The sequence below is a fragment of the Odocoileus virginianus genome, chromosome 28 (genome assembly GCF_023699985.2).
Source record: "Odocoileus virginianus isolate 20LAN1187 ecotype Illinois chromosome 28, Ovbor_1.2, whole genome shotgun sequence".
In the NCBI taxonomy this organism is placed as follows: domain Eukaryota; kingdom Metazoa; phylum Chordata; class Mammalia; order Artiodactyla; family Cervidae; genus Odocoileus; species Odocoileus virginianus.
In genome coordinates, this window is record NC_069701.1 from 34,859,833 (window position 1) to 34,871,098 (window position 11,266).

General features: G+C 51.7%; 1 protein-coding gene across 1 annotated transcript; it reads left to right on the forward strand.

The window, feature by feature from the left end:
• The first annotated feature begins 4,180 nt into the window (after positions 1-4,180).
• Positions 4,181-7,696, forward strand: SCGB1A1 (secretoglobin family 1A member 1). The gene is made up of 3 exons (XM_020916903.2): positions 4,181-4,313; positions 6,496-6,683; positions 7,547-7,696. Exons 1-3 carry the CDS (start codon positions 4,253-4,255, stop codon positions 7,577-7,579), a joined length of 282 nt encoding a protein of 93 aa, XP_020772562.1. The 5' UTR covers positions 4,181-4,252; the 3' UTR covers positions 7,580-7,696.
• The last annotated feature ends 3,570 nt before the right edge of the window (positions 7,697-11,266 follow it).

Consider the following 11,266-nt stretch of genomic DNA (forward strand, 5'->3'; position numbering starts at 1 on the left):
TTTCCAGACCACCTGGCTCCCTCCACCCTCGGGCCCCAGTGTAAGCTGGAGCCAGGCACAAGGTGCCCTCGGCCTCCGAGATGGAGCCCAGGGAAGTGTGGACCCAGGGCAGACTCCTTGGCCACTGCCCTAGCTGCGGCCAGGCCTCATCTCTGTAGGTCCAGAGCCAAGCCCAGCCCACAAGGGCTACGGTTTTGGTTGGGGGGACTCAGCAAGAACTGTGCCAACACACAGCCACCTACATGGTGCTAATAACCAAGAGCCTTGTCTTCCTGCAGGCACTTGTCTTCTCGGCACAGGAACCAGGCGACTGCCCATATGTGGCCAGAAATGGTGGTGCCCGGCCGTCACCGTGTGCCAGGGCGGGTTGCGGGCTCTGGTCTGGAATTCACTGTGTTGGGGGATCAAGAATTTGAGGAGAAGTTATTAGAATCTAAGACACTGTGAAGTCTGAGCCTTGACTGGCGCTTTCTGCCTAACAGCCCAAAGACAGGCAGAGAAGCTGCAATTCGGTAGATTCCTGGGCAGAGAAGAGAGATGCTCCTCCCCCGCCATCCCACCAAAGGCCACGATGGAAGTGTCTTGGGACCCTCGGATCCAGGGAAGGAGGATCCAGAGAGAGATGCAGGGGCAAGAACAGGACATGCACACTTCCCCACAACACAGCCTTGGAGACCAGAACACAGACCGCTCGAGTGAACAGGCCAAGGTCTTTCACGAAGGCTGCATTTTTAAGGTTCTTGACCTGATGAGCTGTCTTGATGACACCCATGGGGCCCTCCTCTGCACAGCCCCTGGGCAGTGTCACTAAGTGGACAGGCCAAGAGCCCAGAAGATCCTCCCTGTTGGACAGCCAGTTTAGGGGAGGCTCCGTGGAGACACCCTTGCTCAGTGGCTCAAAGCTGGGGATATAGAAATACTCCTGGGGGAACTTCCCTGATGATCCAGTGGGTTAAGACACTGCACTTGCAATGTAGGGGACACAGGTTTGATCCCTGACCGAGGAGCATAGCCCGCCAGGCTCCCCTGACCATGGAATTTTCCAGGCAAGAATACTGGAGTGGGTAGCCATTCCCTTCTCCAGGGGATCTTCCCAACTCAGCAATCAAACCCGCATCTTTTGCATTCAGAGATTACTTCTCATTACTATTTGAGCCACCAGGAAAGCCCAAAGTGAAAGTGCTAGTTACTTAGTCATGTCCTACCCTTTACAACGCAGAGGACTCTAGCCTGCCAGGTTTCTCTGTCCATGGAATTCTCCAGGCAAGAATACTGGAGTGGGTAACCATTCCCTTCTCCAGGGGATCTTCCCAACTCAAGAACTGAACGTGGATCTCCTGCATTGCAGGCAGATTCTTTATCATCTAAGCTACCAAGGAATGTTCATCCTACAGACAAGGAAATGGAGGCAGAGAGGAGTGAGATACGTTGCCCAAGATAATAAAGTTGGTAAGCTGTGTGTCTGGGAGTCAACTCAGAGACAGGCTCCTTCTGGATCCTGTTCTCTCCCTTTTTAATATTATTTTTTTTAATTGTGGCAAAACACATATAACATGAACTTTGCTATCTTAACCATTTGTAAGTATAAAGTTCAGGAGAATTAAACACGCTCATTGTTGTGTATTCATTACCCCGTCCACCTCCAGTTCGTCATCCCAAACTGAGACTCGGGCCCCATCAAAAAAAATTAGCTCTCAGTCCCCCTCCCTGAGCCCCTAGCACCCAGCGTTCTTCTTTCTGACCCTGTGTATCTGACTGTTCTCCATACCTTGTATAAGTGGACTCATAGTATGTATCTTCCTGGAATTGGCTTACTTCACTTAGCGCCACGTCCTCAAGGTTCGTCCACACTGTAGCAAGGGTCAGACCTAGTCTTCCCTTTTTTAACAATTGTCTTGCATTAATAATATCTTTATGTAATTCCAAGTTCAAAGGGCACCAAAGTGCTTAAAAATAAAGTCTCATTCTCTGGGTTCCCTCATCCACTTTGTGGAAACAGCCTGCACCACCACTTCCACAGACGTCCTCTGCATATACAAGCAATGACCTATGTGAATTGTTTTGCTCTTATATTCTGTTTTTTACTCTGTTCTGCCTTGATTTTGGTTTCTGTTTCACTCTTTAATTGTTTTTCCCCTTTGCAGCCTGCCTCAGAGATCGTTTCATGATCCGTTCAGAAAACCTTTCTCTCCTGATCTTTCAACTACACAGTAACTCACTCCACGAGTCCCCGTGGCAGCTACTTCAGAACCTGTGCTTGTAACAGTATTAAGGCACCTCTGAGCCCCCACCTCTCACAAACCGACAAGGACTCATTCATCGATTCATGCCACACAGATTCTTGTTTAGCAAACATTCTGTACGAGGTTAGAACAAGTAAAGAGCCGCAAAGTTAAAGCGCTGGGTAGTGGGCACAAAAGAGAGAGCTGCAGAGGCGAAGAGCAAGAGTGACCGCCGACAGCACCGCAGGTTCGAGAAGGCTTCACAGCGATCCCCTCCCACATCCTATTCCTCCCGAGTCTCCTCTAGATCAGGAAACAGTCTCCAGGTGCTCGGTGCCCCAGGCAGAAACCAGCCAGGCTCACCCTGATGCATCCCTCTCCCATCCTCCTTCATCTATCCAGCATCAAGCCTGTCCCTATGTCTCTCACATCCTCACCCCACTGCCATCAGCTGGTCCAAACCCACCATCCCTCTTGCCGAGCTGCTCCATCACCCCATCCCTTCCCCTTAGGGCAGTAGTCAGCAACATCTCTTCAGAAAGGAAATCAGGGACTTCCCTGGTGATCCAGTGACTAAGACTCTGCACTCTCAATACAGGGGACCTGAGTTCTACCCCTGGTTAGGGAACTAGATCCCTCATGCAGCAATTAAGAGTTCACAGGCTGCAATACTGTAAAGCAATCATCAGTCAATTAAAAATAAATTTAAAAAAGAAACTCAAGTGAAAAGGAAATGATTTTGGGGGATAGGGATGTGGAGATTTTATAAATTATATAAAATTAAATTTTCTACTAGTTTGATAAGTAAACTGAAAAGTCCACAGTTCTGTCATTAAATTTATTTCTGAAAAAAAAATTCGACACAGAAGAGCAAAGGAATGAAATTCAAATGGTAAGCAAGGGCCAGTGGAAAAGGGCCTCGTAATTCACACTTGAATTTTATCCCATCTGCCCAAGGCAGCTTTAAAAGGGTTTCAAGAAGGAGGAGGATAAGATAAGCAGGCTTTAGAAAGATCATTCTAGTGGCCTTTCCCAGAACGGCCGAGGAGGAAGAGCTAGGAGGCAGAAGGCCATTTAGGAGGTGACTCTGAGTCGGGGAGGCCTGTGTTCTAAGGCATGGGCTTTGGAGAAGAAAGGAGGCCACCACTGACATGGTGTCAGAAGGGGCCACGGTCACAGCCTGGAGCCACCAACACGGAAGCTTGGTCAGTAAAGAATCAACATCCAAAGAACAAGGGTGGGCAGGGAGGAAAGCAGGAAAGCAGAGAGTCGTGGGAGCACAAGAGAGAGAACAATTCAAGAAGGAAATGGTGAGAGGTTAAGGCCATGAAGAGGTCAAGTGCTACGAGGCCTGTAGGGCCCGTGGGTTTGTCATCAGGAAGGCAGGACTCCAGACCCGGCTGGCACAGTGCATCCTCCAACCCGACCTGGGCATTGGGTTTCTGGAGAACTTAATCTGTCAACATGCTTCAGTCCAGGGTCTCGCCCAAGTCTGACCACAAGACACTCTGGACCACATGACTCTGGAGGCTTGAAGTCCAGCCACTTCCTTGGAGTGGAGCCCGCTGGAATATCAGGAAACCCAAGTCTCAGTCCTGTCACTGCCACTGGTACGGGGCCTTGGGCCTCAGTTTCTCCTGGGGTGACGGGATCAGGAGGGCTCTGCCGTCTGTCCATCTACACTGCCCAGCGCTCAGGTCCGAAGGGAGTAGCAAAGGCGGCCAGCTCTCCAAGCCCTCTGGCTCAGGAACGCTCACCGCCTCCACACTGGACTCTGGGTTCCTCACCTAAGTGGCCCATTGTGTGAGCTCTGTTTCACTGGGGACAGAAACTGGCTTGAGAAATGAGAGTATTTACTTTTTCCACCTAGCTGATGCCCAAGTAAACAATGCAATCCCATAAGTGGATCCCGTGACCTGCCCTCCCCACTGCAGGAGAGTATAAGAAGGTATCCCAGTGGGCACATCACCCATGAGACCACCGGATCCAGGGACAGGGCCAGAGCCTCCCTCACCAGCCTCCTGCCCACCATGAAGCTCACCATCGCCATCGCCATCGCCCTGGTCACCCTGACTCTCTTCTGCAGACCTGGTGAGTGTCCAGAGCCCTCCACCCCAAGCCAGCCTCAGCAACTCTCCCAGCACTGCCCAGGAGAGGGGGCAGCTGTTCACGTCCTCTGTGTGGCTGCTCAGAGAGCCTGGGAATACTGACTTCCAGCCAGGAAGCTAGGTCTGGCAAAGAAGCCCACCTTAGGAATTTAGGCAGAGCCCTGAGGCTGTGATGAAACTTGTAAAGGACCCCATGTTCCATATCCAACAACCTCAGAAGTGCAGAGATGGAGAAGATCCCACCTAGACGCAGTGACCACTAGAACAGGAGTAACTAACAAGCTCCCCAAAGCCCAGGCCTGGACAGATCCCGAGGTGCCAAGAGACCTCAAGATTTGGGGTCAACACATCACCCCGGCAGCCAAAGAGGCAGGAGGGAGCCTCATGGCTTTCAAAGAAACCCAACCCCAGCAAGGTCTCCCATTCAGGACAGAGAGAAATATTCTAGAAAGCATTCTTCCCTTGGGGAAACTGCCAACTCAGAATGGAGATTTCTAAACATTTTTTTGTCCTCTGCAAAAAGGATTAGGAGTCTCTGAAGAGTTGCAGCTGTCATGAAGAGGAGAGTGATGGGGTAGGGGGTGTGGATCCCATCTTCCTCAAAGCCCCTGATCTTTTGGGAACTGGGTTACTTAGCTTCTTTTTATTCCATATCAGTCTCTTCTACTCCTACAACAACAATAAAAAAAGTAAACAAATTCCAACTCCTTCACTTTCAAAGTTCCCTAAGAAAAATAGAGATAAGTTTTATGACCTTGGGGAGTGGCGGGGAAGTTAGAGACCAAGAGGCAGCAGGAAAAACTATGGTGCAGAGATGCCTGTTTTAAAGGGGAAGTAACATCGTTTGGACTGAAATGTACGTTGATTAGAAGATCTTAGCGCCAGGTACAGCCCAGCAAGACAGGGTGAAATACGTAGGTGATGGGTCTGGGATGTGTTTGTGTGTCCGTGTGTGTGCACATATAATAATATCAATAATAAGCTCTAACGTTTATCTGTGCCCACCCCTGTGCTGAATCCCGTTCACATATTATCTCTTTTCATTCTTACAACAATACTATGAAGTGGGGACATTATCCCCCGTTTTTCAGATGAGAAAACTGAGCTATGGAAAGATAAAGTAACTTGCCTGATGACACAATAAGTTGCAAAGCAGGGATCTAAGTTCTGGAGAGGGTCTAACATAGAGTGACCACTTTGGGTGGAACCCCGGAGCCCTGGAAAGGGAGTTTGCACACAAGGTGGCAAGTCAAGGACAGGGATTTAAGACTCAATGGGAAGTCAGGGCAAACAGGGAGCTGGGGATGGTGATTCTCCTCATGATCCCGGGATTGTTGTTGTTTAGTCGCTAAGTCATATCTGACTTTTTGCAACCCCATAGATGGTAACCGCCAGGCTCCTCTGTCCAGGGGACTTCCCAAGCAAGAATACTAGAGTGGGTTGCCATTTCCTTCTCCAGGGGATCTTCCAGACCCAAGGATCGAACCTGCAATCTCCTGCATTGCAGGCAAATTCTTTACCACTAAGCCACCTGGGAAGCCCCATGTTCTTGGGGGCACGGACCTAAAAAGGAAGCATGAGAGGGGGCGCCTTCAGATGAAAGGAACATGGTGGGGCTAGGAACAGGGGCAAAGGTGTGTCTGTGGGTGAATGAGCCCACAGACTCGGCGCCCACGGCGGATGTCCCTTCCGGGCCAGGCTCGGGGGCTTATGCTGGCGGGTACACGTGCCTCTTCCTGCCAGCGCCTGACTTAGTCACGTGGTCTCAGACCATCACTAACCATCAGTAAGAAGCATGTTTCTGCTGGGAGCCAAAACCCTTTGCGGCCTCTGCCCAGCCCCCACACACCACACTGCAAAAAAAAAATCAGATCAGCCGCTCTATTCTCAGAGCTCCGCCTGGAACTCTTAACAGAAAGAACCGGTAGCACCTTGCCCGTCACAACCCAGGAAGTGCAAGGAAGGCGCAGGCAAGCCACGAAAAGCTGGCCGCAACCCAGAAGGCATCCACATGGTGCCAAAGAGTCAACTGCTGGCCGAGTCACCCTCCAGGCCGGGGTTGAGAGGGCCCCTAGCTCTTGTGGATCTGGGCCAGGCCCTGGCAGGGAGCTGGCCAGTCTAGACACGGGCCTGGATACAGGGTCTCTCTCCTCTCTATTCTCCAGCATCCACAGAGGTCTGCCCCAGCCTTCTATATGCCTTGGGAAACCTCATCATCGGCACGCCTGCCAGCTACGAGGCTGCCCTGGAACCTTTCAACCCTGACGAAGACATGAAAGAGGCAACAAGACAGCTGAAGACACTGATAGACACCCTCTCCCCGAAGGCCAAGGACAGCGTGTTAAATCTCATGGTACGTGCTTCCTCCACACCCGCTGCCCGCGTCCCTGGGCTGCAGTGCCGCCCACTTTGGGGCATTCGTGCATGCTCAGTTGAGGAGTCGTGTCCAACTCTGCAACTCCACGGACTGTAGCCTGCCAGCCTCCTCTGCCCATGCAATTTCCAAGCAAGAATACTGGTGCTGCGCTGTGCTAAGTTGCTCAGTCATGTCCAACTCTTTGTGACCCCATGGGCTATAGCCTGCCAGCCTCCTCTGTCCGTGGGGACCCTCCAGGCCAGAATACTGGAGCAGGTTGCCATGCCCTCCTCCAGGGGATCTTCCCAACCCAGGGATCGAACCCAGGTCTCCCACATTGCAGGCAGATTCTTTACCATCTGAGCCACCAGGAAAGCCCCAAGAACACTGGAGTGGGGAGCCTATCCCTTCTCTAGGGGATCTTCCAAACCCAGGGATCAAGCCCACATCTTTTCCATCTCCTGCACTGGCAAGCAGATTCTTTACCACTATGTCACCTGAGAAGTCCCTACTTTGGGGACACTTTTCTAATCCAGAGAGGAGAGTCACAGTGCAAATGTCCCTGGAGAAGCAGGCACAGCCATCTTATCTTTTTTAAAGAAGCTCCCGAGGGACCCTCCTGGCAGCCCAGTGGTTAAGACTCCCAGCTTCCACTGGAAGGGGCATGGGTTCAATCCCTAGTCAGGGTGGCAAAAAAAAAAAAAAATTAAAATAATTAAAACTAGAGAAGCTTCTGAGAAATAATCCAAGCTTAGCTCCTCCCACAAATACTGAAGCTCTTAGGTGACATTAAAGTTTCTGGGTCTGGCTTTGACATTTTCATTCACCATTGTATTGTGGATTTTGTTTTTTTGTTTTAGGGGAAAATAGTACAAAGTCCAGAGTGTGCTTAGGATTTAGAAGCTGAAGATCTCCACCTGCAAGGCCCCTGCCACTCCCCGGATGCCCCTTTCATTCCTTCCCCACCAGCCCCACCTGACTCCTGCAATAAAGTACAAGCAAGCATCTCATCTGTGTGCCCACCTTTTGTATTCACCTGCTAGAATGAAAAGTGTGCCACTGCTGGGGTAAGATTAGAGCAAAAAGAAAGGCAGTGGCCGTGGAAACACACCCCCAAGGGTCCAGACCTTGTCTCACTTCCAGTCCACAGATGGCCAGACCAGCTTCTAGCACATACTCCCTTCCATGGGCAGAGAGCCAGCCTGGAAACATTCCCAGGGCCTTGCTCAAACCTGACCTACAGGGAACAGTGGGGCCGGTGGGGGTGTCAGCAGGGGGAACGTTAGACATGGTGCCAGCTGACCTCAGGCTGACCTCCCAACCCCCATCCATTTAGTAATGAAATTCAGTGTTCTGTTTCTTCCAAACCCTTTGGGATCCTGCTCTTGGGTTGAAAAAGAAATATTTAAGGTGATTATGCTACCCAGACACAACCGCAAATGAAGATGGAGCTTTCCAAAGAGTCCAATCTCCCAAAGATAAATGGTGGACCTTTGAAGCATTCTGACAGAGCAGTAGGGTGCTCTGAGGGGCTGGCCGGCCCTGTGACAGTCTGCAAATCACATCCAGCGCAGATGGTCTCTTCCCACCTGTGGAAGGATCCAATTCCTGTAAGAAACTTAGAAAACAAAGGCTGGAGGGAGGAGCAGACTCAATCCGTGATTAGGGATCCAGGGTCCTTGGGGGTGACTTTGGGGACAGACAGAATCTGGGAAGCATCCCCACAGAGGGTCGGTTAAGTGTTTTGCTTACTTCACCTTTGCCACATGAAAATATTCTCAAACTACTTTTTCAAGCAAAAACACTGCTCTCGTGCATTTTCTAGACCCTGTATCAGCCATCCTGATGAGGGCATCCTACATCCAGGCTGAAACTGCAGAGGCTTATGGGTCAAGCCGTCTGTTCACGTCACTCTCTGTCCCCAAGAGGCTAGTGGAGAGTGGGTGGGAGGGGGTCAGGCTGGTCAGCACCTGGCAACTGCCGCCCACTGGCGATGGTGCTCTTATCTGACCCCAAAGCCCTTCTCTGACTGGTCCCTAACCCTCTCCTGCCATTCCTTGAGTCCACATCCAGCCAACTTCCACTCAAAAAGAGAATCGGCCACTCCCTTTCTTCTTGCATGAAATCAATTCCCAGATATTTACTGGCATTTGCCATGTGCTCATGGTGGTGCTCGGGGCTCTGAAGAAGCCAGGAGCAGATTTCATAACCCAGCAAATATGCATGAAGTGGTTGCTCAGTGCAGAAGCGCACTGGGGCCCAAGTAGAGCAGAGTGAAGACAGCAGCGGCCTCTGGCCTCAGGGAGCCAGGGACCTGATGGGGAAGACCGCCAGCCCCCCCAAAATCAACACAGAAGCAGACAGACAGATAGGTAAACCTGTGCTGAAAGCATAAAAGAAAGAAAGGGAGGGGGCTCCCCTGGTGGCTAAGTGGTAAAGAATCTGCCCGTCAATGCAGGAGACACGGGTTCAACCCCTGATCGTGAAAGATCCCACATTCCGCAAGGTAGCTAAGCCCACGCACCCCAACTATTGAACGCTAGTGAACGCGTGCTCTAGAGGCCGGGAGCCACAACTACTAAGTCCACGTGCCTTAGAGCCCACTCTCCGTAACAAGAGGAGCCGCCGCAATGAGAAATCCAAGCACCACAACTAGAGGCGAAACCTCGCGGCAATGAAGATCCAGCACAGCCAAAAATAAATACATAGGTAAAATTTGTTTGGAAAAAAAAAGAGAGAGAGGGAAAGGGAGTGATGTAAGCAAGAGTAGCGTGGACATGGGATTTCCTGGTGGTCCAGTGGTTAAGAATCTGCCTTGCAAAGCAGGGGACGCAGGTTCCATCCCTGGTCAGGGAACTAAGATCTCGCAGGCTGCGGAGCAACTAAGACCTGATACAGCCAAATAAATATTTAAAATTAAAAAAAAAAAAGAGTAGCGTGGACAGGTCAACCCAGGAATCCCCTGGCTCAAGGTCTGAGCAGAGACAGGAGGGACTGGAGGAGATGAGGGAGGCAGACAGAGGCAGAGGGGAAACAGGGAGGAAGATCAGGCAGGGGCACAGAGGGGACCGTGGGGAGGCCGCCCAGGCTCCCTCCCTGAGGCACCATGGAGCCCTGCCCCTGGACCCCAGGAAAAAATTCAGAACCTTCTGAAGACCCTTAGCTCTAGTTATCTCTCACCTGCCAGCAAACAGCCCAGACCTCTTCCCCTTATATCCTACCATCCACCCAACCTCTCAGTCTCCTCTTGTCCAACAGAGATCTGATTCCCCCTCCCTCCTCTCTTTCCAGTCTCCCAGCTGCTCTGGCCTGAAGCCAAGGGGCAGTCCCCACCCGTCCCTCTCCAGTACTGTCATGTTCAGCCAAGCAAGTCACCCACAAACGCCTCTGAGAACCGCCTGCCTGCCCACAGAGCCACCCTGGGCCCCACCACCGCTCCCTCACCCACACAACCTGGGGGAGGAGGGCTCCTAACTGCCTCCCAGCTCACATTCTAGTGCCTTGCAGTCCACTCTCCACAGTAAGGCCAGAGCTGGTTATCAAACGAAAACTCCCTTCCACGGCCTCTCCCCCCCCCCCCCCCACTGCAATCAAGTAAGGCTCTTTGAAGCTTCCCCACACTCTTCTCACCAACTGCAAACGCAGAATGCACCCATCACTGGTTCTCATCTCCCATCCTTCCCACTGCTCACTCCGTCTCTGCAGTCTGCCCCACTGGCCTGCAGTTCTTTCTGATTTTTAAGAACCAAGCCGCCAAGCTCCTTCCTACCTCAGGGCCTTAGCACAGGCCACACAGCATGAACTGCTGGAAGCTATTGACTGTTGCTGTAAAAATTCACCCTAGGGACTTCCCTGGTGGTTCAGTGGCTAAAACTATGAGTTCCCAATGCAGGCAGCCTGGGTTCCATCCTTGGTTAGGGAACTAGATAGACCCCCACATGCCACAACTAAAAGTTTGCATGCCACAAGTAAAAGATTGCACGTGCCACGGCAAAGACCAAAGATCCCACGTGCCACCACTAAGACCTGGAACAGCCAAATAAATATATTTATAAAAATAAATATTTATTTATTTTTAAAAAAGATTTGGTGCCTTCAAGGCGGAGGACACCAGTTCCATTCCCGGTCGGGAAACTAAGATCCCGCATGCCGTCTGGCTCACCCCCTCAAAAGAAGAAAAAGCAAATCGCCGTAGAGCAAAATAGGCAAAGACTAGAACTCATCCTAAACGTGGGTCCCATGTGGATATAAACACCCTCCAAACACCCGCTGTCCCGTGGCAATCGGCCCCTGACCCGGCCACACCATCCCCAGATACTGAAATGGAGGACGCGCACAGGGGGAGCGGGAATGGAGGGGGCAACCGCAGAGGGCACGGAACGAGAGGGTTGCAGAGAGAAACCTCCTCGGTTCGGATTTTTCCAAGAAGCTACGTGGTCCCGCGGGGACGCGCCTTCCGCGCCCTCAGCAGCCGGCGCCTCCATGACCACTAGGGGGCAGTGTCGACCAAGGTGTCAGGTCGGGGCTTCTGAGCCCTGCAGCCCCACACAGCTCGGCTCACTCCGCGGGACACAGGAAAC